The 14,232-nt window shown below is 40.6% G+C and overlaps 2 protein-coding genes across 3 annotated transcripts in view; one reads left to right on the forward strand and one right to left on the reverse strand.

Annotated features, from left to right (window-relative positions):
- NLN (neurolysin) overlaps positions 1–2,575 on the reverse strand; it is a 98,232-nt gene extending 95,657 nt beyond the window's left edge. Inside the window, exon 1 of the mRNA XM_069556290.1 lies at positions 2,212–2,575. Within this exon, the coding sequence (XP_069412391.1) occupies positions 2,212–2,252 (41 nt within the window). The 5' untranslated portion in view covers positions 2,253–2,575. The remainder of the gene's footprint in view (positions 1–2,211) is intronic.
- SGTB (small glutamine rich tetratricopeptide repeat co-chaperone beta) overlaps positions 2,473–14,232 on the forward strand; it is a 49,387-nt gene continuing 37,627 nt past the window's right edge. The window contains exons 1-3 of one of the 2 annotated variants that reach the window (XM_069556301.1): positions 2,473–2,690; positions 3,818–3,937; positions 11,330–11,433. In XM_069556301.1, coding sequence (XP_069412402.1) covers positions 3,838–3,937; positions 11,330–11,433 — 204 coding nt within the window. In that variant the 5' untranslated portion in view covers positions 2,473–2,690; positions 3,818–3,837. The remainder of the gene's footprint in view (positions 2,691–3,817; positions 3,938–11,329; positions 11,434–14,232) is intronic. The other variant, XM_069556302.1, reaches the window with a different exon arrangement.

Genomic DNA, 14,232 nt, shown 5'->3' on the forward strand with positions numbered 1-14,232 from the left:
CTCAATTTTCTCAAACCAAAAAAACCAGTACAACAGAAAAAATGTGGAAAGAAGCAGATATAAGAATCCAGCCATCTTCTATTAAGTCATACATTTGTTTTGCAAAAGTATAAAACAGTGCCACTCCTTGGATGATTCTCTTTTTTTTGAAAAAAAAAAAAAAAGGCAAAACAGAAAGTAAGTGTTGATGCAGATGCAAAAAAACTAGAACTCTTATGCTTTGCCAAAGGAGTGTAAAATGGTATAGCTGCTGTGGAAAATAGTATGCTGGTTCCTCAAAAATTAAACATAAAATTACCATCTGATTCAGTAATCCCCCTTCTAGGCACATATCCTGGAGAACTGGAAGTACACACTGAAACAGATATGTGTACACCAATGATCACAGCAGCATTATTCAAAACAGCCGAAAAGTAGAAACAACCCAATGTCCATGGATGGACAACTGGACAAATGTGGTATATCCGTACTACAGAATAATATTCTGCCTTAAAAAGGAGGGATATTCTGACACATGCTACAACATGGATGAAGTTTAAAGACACACTGCTGAGTGAAATAAGCCAGTCACAGAAGAACACATATTCTAAGATTCCGCTAGTATGAAGAACCTAAAATAGTCACATTCAAAGACAGAGAGAGAATAGTGATTACCAGAGACTAGAAGAGGGGATAATGAAAAGTTATTGTTTAATGCCCAGGCAGAGTTTCAGTTTGGAATAATAAAAACGCTCTGGAGATGAATAGTGGAGATGGTTAGGTAACAATGTGAATGCACTTAATGCCACTGAATTATGCACTTAAAGATGATTAAAATGGTAAATTTTATTTATCTTTTACCACACACACACACACACACACACAAACCCAGGAAAAAAATCCACAATGTCACCCTTCTCAGTGATTTTTTTAGGCAACATTTTGGAAAATAGTCATTTTTCATTAAAAATCTTAGGCATGTAACAAATGTAATACTGTTTAAAAAGAACTAATAAATACTTTTAAATCTCCCTGGTTTCATTTCTAATACAGTAAATATGGAAAGATATAACCCATATAAACAGAAGTTCTTAGGTCCTCAGTAATTTTTGAGTGGTAAAGAGATCCTCAGACTAAAAAGTTTGAGAATTACTGTCTTATATGAAATTTATTCTTTCTTCTTACACCTGTGTTACATTTCCTCATTTGCTGGTATAGCTTCATTTGACAGCTCTACCACCTACAGCCTGCAGACTAAAAGGACAGTTTGAAATATAGCCAAAATCATCACATGAACTCTTTATGATTATTTTAAGGTTCCCAATGCACCAAAACTATAAAGACTGATCAGCATAAGATGAGTGGCAACGTACAGCAGAAAACTGTTAAAAAGCTTACATGCTGATTGCTATGTTCTAAAGTGGTTTTATAAGGATCTTCCTTTTTCTGTTGGTTCTTCATTCGGATTTTCAGTTGAAAGCTAGATTTGGGAATGCGGGTGATAGTCGCATTGTTTCTGAAAACCACTCCATCCGTCGCAGCGGGAAAAAGAATTTCATTCTCTCACTCACCATCTTGCTACTAGTCTATTGCAGAGGGGTGTGGTTAGGCGCTAAGTAATCTATCCAAAACAGCGCTGAAGCTGCCCCTAACCGTGTCCAAGCAATCTTTTCCTCCATTTTGGGCCATGTCAATTAGCCCCGGCAAGAAGCAGAATGTTTTATACGGAAGAAGTAAATGAAAAGAAAATTAGAAAGCATGGACAGAAATAAGCAGCAAAATCATAGCGATTCCATTTTGCGTGGATGTTAAACGATCTGTGTGCCAACGATGCACACGAGGAGTAAATGAGAATTGTTATCTGAGTCTACAGCTGCCCTCACTTTTAACGACAGGTCTGCAGTTCCGGATGGGGGCGAAAGTCCAACGATTTTATCCCGATCATCTTTCTGCACTCCTTCGGGCCGGGCCTCTGACCAATCTGACTGCTTGCAGTCGAGGCAGTCCCAAACAAAGGGAATGGATGCCCTCCCGAGGGAGCACAGGAAGGAAAGGTGGCCCCACGTTCCCGCGCCAGGTGTCCCTTGGGGTAGACCAAGAGGGCGATGGGGAGGGAAGGTTCCAAGAGCGTCGTAGGGGTGCTGTTGGGAAAGGCTGGGCCCGGGGCGCCTGGCACTGACCAGGCAGAAGACCCCCGCCCACGGTCAAGGTTAACCCGCGCACGGGAGGTACCTGTGGAGGCCTCGCACAGCCAAAAGGCACTGGACGATCATGGGAGAGCCGGGAGGCGACGGGCTGCGGGCGCGTTGTCCTCCGGTCTGGGGGTGGGGGTGGCGGGGCGCCGGGAAGCGGTGCGGTGGCCTAGCGCAGGAGGCAACCGTGGCGGCGGCGGCCAGCTGGGCCTGAACCCTCCCACGTGCGGCAGCCCCACGCTGGCGCCCACTTCAGCCCCGCCCCGGCCCCGCCCCGGCCCCGCCCCATGCGTCTCGCACCGCCCCGGGGGCGGTTCTGGCGAGACGGCGGCCCGGAGCCAAGCGCAGCGAGGAGTGGGCTGAGGGGCGGCGGCGGTCTGGGAGCTGGGGAAGTTTGGGCCACCTCTGGCTGCGGTGCTGCGCTCCCGAGCCAGGCTGAAGCCCGGAGAACCAGGGGGCAAGTGGACACACTTACGGACGCTCTCGGGCCGCTGCCACCGTTTCGCATCCTCTTCCCTGGTAAGGGGCTTCTGTCTGGGGAAGGGTGCGTCTCCCGCCGCCCCAGTCCAGGCCTGCACGGCTCACCCGCAGCAAACGCTGTTGAGGCTAAGGCGAGGCCTGGGTAACGAAGGGAGGGAGAAGGAGGTCGATGTGCTCCGGGAAGAGGAATGGGGAGAAGCCTGGAGGAGGTTGGACTTCATTTTTGCCTCGCGTCCCCTCTCCCCCTCCCCGTTCTTTTTGCACCCTTCTGCCCTGGGTCCTTATTTAGGACTTGCAGCCCCGTGGCCTATAGGCTGGGCTCTCTTTTAAAATAAGCACCGAGCAGTAAACGTCCTCGCGGTGGGTACCACACCCTGGCTTTGAATAAGGGAACCTGGTGAGCAGATGGATGATGCGATTTAGTGGAAATAAGCCATTAATGCCGTCTGGCCCTGCGCCACTGTTTGGATGCGATAGTATTCCATGTGAATGAACATGACCTGGAGCTTCCAGTCTGTCCACGAGAGCACAGCTACTGCAGAGAGCATTGGTCGGCTTGTAGTATCCATCGACTTGGGCAATGATTATCTGACATGTCTGTTGATTGAATAGAAATGGCATTTTTATTAAAAATGACCCTCAATGGTTGAACAGCCTTTCACTAATAAATTTCCTCATCCGGTAAACTGTCGCCACCTACGACTGTAAATTATGCATACATTTGAAAAAAATTTCATGAAATAAAGGAAGATGCCCTGCGTGGATCAGCTTCTGAGTCAGCAGTATGAAATCTCCCTCAAAATAGTACTAAAGCCTTTTGGGGATTTCTGTATCTGTACCCCTATGCTTATCTGGATACCTATCATATAAACTATTAAGATATAGTGAGCTGTTCAGTGAGAATCTAAGCTTATGTTGTACATGTTTTGAGAAAAAATTTACTTTTGCAAGTTTTAACATAACCTGATATTCCTAGGTGTAAATGAAAATGTCATACGTTACCATATCAATAATTTGTGCTCTCTTGACTTTAAAAGAGTGAAAGTAATTCAGACTTTTGTTTTTGCTTTTTACCTTTAATGTAATTTATGACCTTTGTGATTTATAATCTTCTTCACTGCATCTTTAAAATTACTTAATTCAGTGTTTTCCTTTTTCTTATCAAGGAAAAGTTTAAGCTTTGAACATGTCATCCATCAAGCACCTCGTTTATGCAGTCATTCGTTTCTTACGGGAACAAAGTCAGATGGATGCTTATACCTCAGATGAGCAAGAAAGTTTGGAAGGTAGGCACCTGTTCTCCCTGTTCATTTGTGTTATGATTATAAAGACTAAAATATCTATAAGTTTGACTTTATGATCTGTTGTTTCAAAATCAGAATATCATGTTGATTTTTCAGGAAGAGAGACCTTATGGTAAGGTTGTAATGTTTTCATCCTCTGAGGCTTTTTTTTTTCCAGTTAACAACAAGATAAGAGGACTTTTGTTTGTTTATTGAACAACTATTATGTCTCAGAACTATGCTATTCATATTATAGGGAAATTTTCCTCCATGGTAACTGTTAAGTTAGTTATTATCCCCATTCAACAGAGAAGTAAGTGAAACCTGATAGATTAAGTAATCTAACACAGCTAATATGTGACAAAGCTGAGATTTAAATCCTGGTTCTTACTCTGAAGATCCTCTCTTTTAATAGAAAAGCATCCAGTTTAGAATCAATGTCTGAAAACACCTTAGTCATTATTAAAGCACTTTGCAAAAGTCTAATAACTATTAATCTCTAATAACTTCCTACTGGGGGACTTGAAATAAGAGGATATCACCCTTGTTTTATGTTAGCTTTAAATATTAGATTTGGTAATCTGTAAAGTTGAGCAGGACTTGGATGATAGCATCACATGTTTCCTTGATACCATCTTTTCTGCTTCATGCTTATGCATTAGAAAATTTAAGTTCAGTATAACCGTAAGAAGATAGAATTTTGCAGATGGGCTCGTGGAGGTTCAGTGAGCCAGCTTCCTTGTGGCCTAAAGACTTAATTATTTCAATAAGATAGTGCATTGGGGAGAATTTAATAGATAACAGTACAATTTGAATTTTCTATCTTGAGCTGTTTCTCCTATAAAGGGGGACACATCTATTAATTTCAACAAGTACTTCCCCCTGTGAATATGCTTTAGGAAGTGGGGATGAAAATTGAGCATTTGCTCTAAATCTGCTTGCAATCTGGTGAGATAATCTTTCCAGGTGGCAGTGAGAGGAGCTTGTGATTCGCAGTTGGAGATTGCAATCAGTCCATTAAGGTCTTTTTGTCCTCCTTGGTTGTTAGACCATGTGAAGATAAAGGCGACTGGTTATCTAAGGAAAATGTTGTTTATAGTTACTCTGTAGCAAACAGATAATGGAATCATTTAATTAAAGATGTTTGTTTTGTCATCAAAGGCAGTATAATACTTTTAAGGGCCTGAAAGAAAATTTTAAAAAAAAAAGAGTTTTTTTAAAACCAAGATGTTGTGTCCTATGTTGAGGATAGTAGTCAGCCAAAAATGTGTCTTCAGCTGTGTGTTATATATGGCAGTCAGAAATGGTGCCAATTGTTTTTGACTGACCCCTATTTTTGACTCAGTGAGTCTAATTTAATTGAACATAAAATCACGTGGTAATATCTGTCCACCTTCTAGACATTTAAAAAAGCCCTCGGAGAGGAGCCTGAGTTCTCACTACCTTTACCACTACGGGGAAGCTAGAGTATTATCATCAGCTTTGAACCTTGTCATCTGATTTGTGTCGCCCACTCCTCTTAATTGTCATCAGCTGACATCTGCTTCATGTTTTCCCTATCGTGGCTCCTGTTCACTGTCTCTCTAACACTATCCTGTCTTCATTCTTGAAGATTGTAATGCATTCATTCATAATGCTTCCAGTTCTCTCCCACTAAGTTCCTTGACTTTCACTACTCCAGCGATCTCACCACTCTCTCGCTTGGTCGTAACCTAGACCAGTGGTTCTGTTTGGGGTGATTTTGTAGTATCTAGAGAGCTTGGCTTGATTTTGTAGTATCTAGAGATATTTTGATTGTTATGATGCGAATGGGGCTGGTACTATTGACATCTAGTTGGCAGAGGTCACAAATAAAGATACCACAGATGCTCAAGATGGACCCCAACAATAAAGAGCTGTCTAGTCCAAAATATCAGTTGCCAAGGTTGAGAAACTCTTCCCTAGGCCTTGTTGTTATTCTCCATAAACTCTGTCTTAAACATTTCATTTCTGCTGCTTGTTTTTCCAACTCACTCCTTACAGAATTCATACTCCATCAGTTCTTTGACCCTACCAATACCTCCAAGCTGTTGATCCTTTATCTTTCCACACCCCTCTTCTTCTCTTTTTTTGCTTTCTTTTTTTAATTGGAATATAGTTGCTCTGTGATGACCTAGATGGGTGGGATGCGGGGGGTGGGAGGGAGGCTCACTAGAGAGTGGATATATATATATATACATATGTATATGGCTGATTCACATTGCTGTACAGCAGAAATTAACTCAACATTGTAAAGCGACTTCACTTTCACTTTTCACTTTCATGCATTGGAGAAGGAAATGGCAACCTACTCCAGTGTTCTCGCCTGGAGAATCCCAGGGACGGGGGAACCTGGTGGGCTCCCGTCTCTGGGGTCGCACAGGGCCGGACTTGACTGATGCGACTTAGCAGCAGCGTGTGTATGTCACTGCTACTCTCTCAGTTTCCACCTTCTCCTTCCCCACCGCAGGTCACAAGTCCATTCTCTGCATCTGTGTCTCTATTCCTGCCCTGCAAATAGGTGCATCAGTAACATTTTTCTAGATTCCATATATGTGTGTTAATAGACGATATTTGTTTTTCTCTTTCTGACTTACTTCACTCCCCCCAGCTTAAAGTCCATGGTTGATCATTATAATCATGCTGGTTATGGCTCCCTTTCTTGCAAAACTTGTTTGAATCCGACCCTCCACCTATTCCATGCCCCTATCTCTGTGACTGTGTATAGATGGGATGATGCACAACCTTACTGACTAGTCCTACTTTGAATTCATGACCAGAAGCCTCAAGTGAACCTTTAATGCTGCCCTCTGTTCCAAGTGCATTCACATTTGTGCTCTCCTAGATGACCACTTTAACACTTTTTCATGCCTTTTCAAAACCGCAAATCTTCTCCCTTGTACTCATTTTTTGTTGATGTCCTTGCTTCTTACTCCATCAAGAAATTGAAGTAATAAGAATATTCCATAGACTCCCTCTGCTCCATCTACCTGACACCAGCATCAATACACACATACTCTGCCTGCCTATTACCATATACTGTGGACTAAATATTTGTGTCCTCCCAAAATTCAAATGTTGAGACCTATGGGAAGATCCCCTGAAGAAGGAAATGGCAATCCGCTCCAGTACTATTGCCTGGAAAATCCCATGGACAGAGGAACCTGGTAGGCTACAGTCCACGGGGTCACAACGAGTCGGACATAACTGAGCGACTTCACTTTCACTTTCTAATGCCCAGTGTGATGGTATTGAGTGGGGTCCTCGTGACTGGGGTTAGTGCCACCAGAGAGTTCCCTCACTCTTTCCACCATGTAAGGGCAAAGGAAGAAGGTGCTGTCTGTGAACCAGGAAGCAGGTCCTCACCAGACATTGACTCTCCTGGCATCTTGATCTTGAACCTCCCAATCCCCAGAACTTCTGTTATAGAAGCCCAGGACACCATAGGTGAACTATCCATTATCCTTTCTAAATGAAACCTCTCTACCTGCAGACTAGATCTCATCCTATCTCCCCTACTCCAGGCTCTCATTGTAGTTATTTTACCCTCCTTGACTTATACGAGCAAATTTTCAATCTCTTCTAGATCATTTCCATCAGAATATAAACTTTCTCCCTTCTTAAAAAATCAAAACCAGTAACTGATTACTCTTGCCATACTACGACCCACCCTTTCCCCCACTGAACTAGTGCCTACTTTTCTTTGTCTCCCTTTTGCTGGAACATTTTTTGAAAGGATTGTCTATACTTGCTTCCTGCAGTTCCTCTCCTCTTCTTTCTTAAACTCTCCTCAGATAGGCCTTTGCCTCCATCTCTCCACTCATACTGGTCTCATGAAGGTCGTCAGTGATTTCTGTGGGATGTAGTTCAAAAGGTCAGTTTTCAGGCTTCATCTCGCTTGTTAGCAGTCCCTGGTAAAATTGATGATGGCTCCCTCATTCCCTCTCCCTCCCCCCTTATGCTTTATTCACTTGGCTTCCAGGATACCTCATACTCTTCTTGGTTTCCTTCTGATCTCATTGTATGTTCTTTCTCTGTCTCTGCTGATTCCTCCTCTTTTCCCTGACCTGGAATATACTAGGAATATACTGGTAGCTCAGCTGGTAAAGAATCTGCCTGCAATGCAGGAGACCCTGGTTTGATTGTGGGTTGGGAAGATCCCCTGGAGAAGGAAGAGGCTACCCATTCCAGTATTCTTGGGCTTCCCTGGTGGCTCAGCTGGTAAAGAATCTGGCTGCAATGTGGGAGACCTGGGTTTGATCCCTGGATGTATCCAGGGCCCAGTGCTTGATTTTCTCTTCATTATCTGCACTCACTTCGCTGGTGTTATAGTTCAGCCTCTTGGCTTTAACCATCCTTTTTTTTATATGTTGATATCTGTCAAATGTATACCCTCTGCCCAGACTTTTATTCTGAACTCCAGGCTTCTACATCCAGCTGCCTACTAGCTATCTTCATTTGTATGTCTAACAGGCATCTCAAGATGAATATTTCCAAAACTGAACTCCTGATCCTCCCACCCAAAATCTGTTCTATTTCACAACTTCCCTAACTCAGTTCCCTAATTCCATCTTTTCAGTTGCTTAGGCTAAAAGTTTTCTTATCATTGTGAACTCTTCTCCCTCTCTTAGGCTCTGCATCTAATTATTCAATAAATCCTGTTGGCTGTCCCTTCCAAATATATCTTGACATTTTCCCACCTCCGCCAATATTAGCTATGGATAGAACTAAGTACTTATTTACAGTGATGGCCTCTAGCTAGTCTCTCTGCTTCTACATTTGCTTCTTCATTGACTCTTCCTGATGCAGCCATCAGTGATCCTTTAAAACAGACTATGTCAGATCTATGCCAGTTCAAAGACTCCTTCTCTTTCTCACTTAGCTTTAGTCAAATTAGCTTTCTCACTCTGAATGCACCAAATCTTCTTTCCTAAAGACTTTTGCAGGGACTTCTCTGGCAGTCTGGCAGTGGTTAAGACTTGACCTTCCCCTGCAGAGGGTGGGGGTGGATCCCTGGTTTGGAAGCTGGGATTCCCACACGCCTCGGGGCCCAAAAACCAAAACATAAAACAGAAGCAATGTGGTAACTAAGTCAACAAAGACTTTAAAATGGTCCGTATCTAAATAAATCAATAAAGACTTCTGTTACGTCTGTTTGCTCTGCCTAGCATGTTCTTCCCCTAGATAATGGCAATATCCCCATCTCCAGGTCCTCTTTTCTGAATGAGGCCTTCGCTGAGCACTCCATTAAACCTGGAGCCCACTTCCCTCCTCTGTCTTCTGCATTCCCATCCTTTCTGCCCTGTTCTGCTTCTTATTATTGTTTGTTTACAGTCTTCTTCTCCATCTTCCAGTGGAATGACAGCTCCGAGAGGTCAGGAGTTTTTTCTGTTCACTGATATATAAAAAGGGCCTGAGACATGATAGGTGCTCAATAAATATTTGCTGAATTGAACTGATGAATCAAATCCAGTGATCCTGGGCATCCTAGTTAGTCTGTATCTTAATTTCTAATAGGTGGAGTTCTTTTCCCCCTTCATCTAATAGATGTGTCAAAAGAATCAGAATTGGTGATGGCAGGTGTTTGGCATATGGAAGCTTTAGTATAAGGTGCTTCATAGATGGGATGTGGTATCATTGAATAGAATTCTTTGCTTGTCCTTATCATCATCAGTATCAGACTCTTACTGTTTGGTGTAAGAGTCGAGGAAACTTGTATACAAAATTTGTCCAGATTTTTATGATTTATTCCTGAAAGGAGGACCATATGTAATAATCCCTGTTTCATAAATGAGAATCTTGAGGTAAAAGTGAGATAAATTGTTATACCCAGGTTATTAGACTTTTATTTTCTGGATTAATAATGATAATGAGAGTCCTGAGTTCCAAGGCTGTGGTGGCTTATTTTTTTTTACTAAACCATATGTCTCTCTAAATATGTGTTAATGTTGAACACTAAACATTCTGGCAGCAAATTGATTTATTAAAGCACCTGTGCTTGCTTTAATGTGGACTCTAAAACAGTCAAATGCATAAGAACAGAGAGAGAGCACAGTGGTGGTTGCCAGTGCTGGGGTAAGAGCAAATGGGGAAGTAATGGTCAAAGGGTACAACGTTTCAGCTATACTAAACAAATAAGTTCTGGAGATCTATTCGGCAGATTTGGTAAGAGGGTCAGCCATAAAAAGGAACAAATTTGAGTCAGTTCTAGTGAGATGGATGAACCTGGTTTTACGAGTGAAGTAAGTCAGAAAGAGGAAAACAAATGTTGCATATATGTGGAGCCTAGAAAAATGGTACTGATGACTCTATCTGCAGGGCAGGAATAGAGACACAGACGTGAACAGACTTGTGGACACAGCAGAGGAGGAGAGGGTGGCACGAATTGAGAGAGTAGCGTTGAAACATGTATATTACCATATGTAAAATAGACAGCTAGTGGAAAGTTGCTGTGTAACACAGGGAGCTCAGCCTGGTGCTCTGTGACAACATAGCGGGGTGGGATGGGGTCGGGGCTGGGAGGGAGGTTCCAGAGGGATGGGACATGTGAATACTTTTGGCTGATTGATGTTGTTGTATGGCAAAAACCAACACAATATTGTAAACCAATTATCCTCTAATTAGAAATAAATTTTAAAAAGTTGATAAGAGGGTAGATCTTATGTTAAGTGTTCTTAACACACGCAAACACACCAGTAAAGGGGACAAGCTCATTAAAATGTGCACTTTCTTACATGTCAATCATGCTTCAGTAGAGTGGTGTAAAAACAAGCAATTGTGTTTGTCTGCCTCCTTCTATTAAGGGTAAGCTTCATCATGGGGATTGGGATTTTTGTGCTAACTGTTGTATCTCTGCCACCTTATAAGAGCACCTTGCACATAGTAGGTGCTTGGTAAATTTGCATACCTGAATGAGTTTTTAAGCCAAACTATCTTCACCTAAGTAAGTACATCAGGATAATATTTGGTGGTTCCTAAATGCCAGAGACTATTTCTCTCACTATTTTTAATCAGATTGAGAATTCTATTTTTCACATTTAAAAAAATAGTTTTTTTAAAGTTTTGTTCAAGATATTGGTAATGGGGAATGTGTTGTTAATGACTTGCTTAAAAAAGAATATGATGTAATACACATATTGAGAAATTATATTCTAGGTAACATGTTTCTTAAAGTGAAGAAAAAGAAGCCGAGTCGTCTTCCCTCAGTAGCTGGTCTATAAACAGAAATCTGTGCAGCTGAACCCTTTAGTTTTCCTTATGTTCTGTGATCAAAATGCTGAATTACCACAGATTGCAGAGTGCAGATTTCTACCAGAAAAAAAAAAAGTTTCTTATTTTAGATTGCTAATTTTTTTCACTATTAAAATTTATTTCAAGTTGCGATTCAGTGCTTGGAGACAGTTTTTAAAATCAGCGCAGAAGATACACATCTAGCAGTTTCACAGCCTTTGATAGAAATGTTCACAAATTCCTTCTGTAAGGTAAGCTCCCATCCTTTCCTCATTAGTATGGGATTATCTAAGTGTGACTACAGTATTATGTTGGATTGTTAATACTGGAGGGGCCAGGCTTAGGTAACTAACTTCTTCCTGGGTATAAATAAGATAGTCCACATGGATATGATTTGGGACCTAAAAATGTAACTTTTACTGTGCATTAGATTTTCGTATTAGTAACTCTCCTCATCCTCTCACCTTCTTTTATACTTAATGATATATCTTAATTGAACTTCTTAAGTCTTTTATAGTATTTGGGTGTTTTTAAATTTCTGACATCGGAATTAATGGTCCCCTAAAATGTGAAATACAAATTAAAAATAAAAATCTTAATGTTTAGGAAGAAACTGTATAAAAAAGGCATCATCATTTCGAGACAGATTTTTATCAAATTTGGCCATTAATGGGGCTCTTTAAACAGGGAAAGGTTCTGTGGTCAGTGTGCAAAACCAAGATTGAAAGCCAAGGATGCTGATATCTGCTCCCTGGGGCTGTTTACATGCTGTCTGGTTTCTGACCTTTTCAGGAAATATGGATGATAAGATTGAAAAATCTTAAGGTTGGTGAGTTTAGGGCCCCAGCAGGACCTCCCATGTGATTTTTCATTACATTTTGGTGCCACGTGAATCTCTTTTTAGTATTCTCACTGTGTATTCAAGCTTCAGTACAGATTGAGGAACTCAGGAGAGGAGCTGAAACATGCAGGGTATCTTCAGCCTGGCAGGGACATTGCTGAGAATACCACACACACTCTTTCTAGAATTCACTGGGAAGAGGTCCTTAGAGTTGCATTGAAAATGGTGATTTGGCAGTAAGCTGCTCCCTCCTTTTATACTTGGAAAAAGGACAATACAGTTACACATTAATTCATCAAATAGATGAATTCCGGTCATCTGAGAAGATGTGAGGAGCTAGTGGCATGCCTCCGTGGTGCTGTTCTTCTCTTTGGCTTCTGTGGTTCTTTCACTGTCCGGGCTCACGTCCTCCTCTGGGAGCCCTATTTCAGAGGCTGGGCATGGCAGCGGCAGGGCTGACCTTTACTCCAACGTGCAGAAGAGGCTTGTGCTTGAGACAGGGCTTGGATTTGCTCACTCTTTTTGCTCCTGTCATCACTGACTAGTACTGAAGAGATCAAAACTATTTTTCTTCCCGGGAAACTCAGATTGATTTTTACACTGTTTGAATAGAGCTCTTTTCTTTTTTTTTTTTCTATTTCTGATTGGATTTACTTGTAAAAATTTGTTGCTTACTATTTTAAATATATAGTTTCTTAAAACTGGCTCCATAGTATATCTACATGGGGTTATTTGTGGTATCAGGCCTTTCACAGTCCTGTTAACAGGTATGACTTATTGTGTAGGTGTCTGTTAGCAGGGTATGGCAGAGAAAGTCTAAAACTGGTTTGAAGCAGCAAGACTGTTACAATTACAGAAATCACTGCCATTCCAATTGTACTTGGTTGTTATGTTGGGCAATTTATTTTTAGGATACTGCTTTCCTCCCCAATTAAGTTTATATACTAAGTGGATTCTCTTCTATATAAAGTAGATAACGCTTGTCCTCACGTTGTGGACTGCTCAAATGTTTTCATGAATATGAGAATTAATTTCCAAAGTTGTGAAACTGTGGCGATTTCATTAAAATCATTCAGAAGGATTTAGAAGACAGAATGGACTATAACCCATTTTTCAATATGCCATTTTTTGACCCCCCAAAGTCACTTTTGCATACATAAACTGCCTAGGCTTGTTAGGAGATCTGAAATAGAAGGAACTCAAAAGCAAGTACGGCAGGGCAGCAGTGCATCTTTGAACTACACTTACATCCTGAGTAGCTGAAACAGTCAATTTTAAGTAGTGATCTCTACTTATTAATGTCCTATTTGATTCTGTACTTTTTTATTTTAATACTTTGCTTAGAAAAACTGATTGATAAAGATTAAAAACCATAAGAACAACTTACATACCTTATAGTGGTTTTGTACCTGTGAAGATTTGTGTATATTTAACAAAGTATATTTCCAGTGTTAGAGCTATCAAGTTTATTGCCATTTTAGTCAAAACAAAGGTAATGGTGAATGTATTTTAAATATGATACATAGGTATATTGACTCCAAATTATGCCTTTTTGAAAATTATAAACATTTATGAACTTCAGAGTCAAGTTTAAAAACCACACAATTTAAAAAGACTCTTTCAAAAATGGAAAAATACGTTGTGTTCCTATTACCATTCAAGACATTTCTAAATTTTTATTTAGTTTTCATAAGCACTTTGGCTTGAACTTTATTATTGCAAAAGAGGTTTGAGGATGATAGTAGGTGCTAAAAGCAGGAATCTTATACTGTTTTTTATCTTATGAGGAATTTATGACCATTGTTTTAAAAAGTTTAAACAATATGGAATGATATAAAGAAGAGACTGAAAATCTTACTTCCAAATATTCCTACTGTTAACTTTTTGTGTGTACCTTACCATTCTTTGATTTTCAGCCAGCATATGTATGAATATTTTTGCATATATTTAAATAACAGGGTCATATTATAAATGCTTTACTGGTACCTGTGAATTTGACTTAGTAGGTTTTCTCTTAGAATATTAGCACTATGTTTCTGAATTTTCACTAAACAATGCCTTGAACATATTTGTATTACTATTCTTTGTATATTGATTCCATTCTTTGTTAATGAAGTAGGATTTCTAGATATAGTGAAAGCAAGTAAAACAAATTGATTCATAGTTGTTCACTTTTTTCTGGAAAAATTCCACATATTCATTTTTCTAA

Source organism: Ovis canadensis, chromosome 16, assembly GCF_042477335.2.
Source record: "Ovis canadensis isolate MfBH-ARS-UI-01 breed Bighorn chromosome 16, ARS-UI_OviCan_v2, whole genome shotgun sequence".
NCBI lineage: Eukaryota > Metazoa > Chordata > Mammalia > Artiodactyla > Bovidae > Ovis > Ovis canadensis.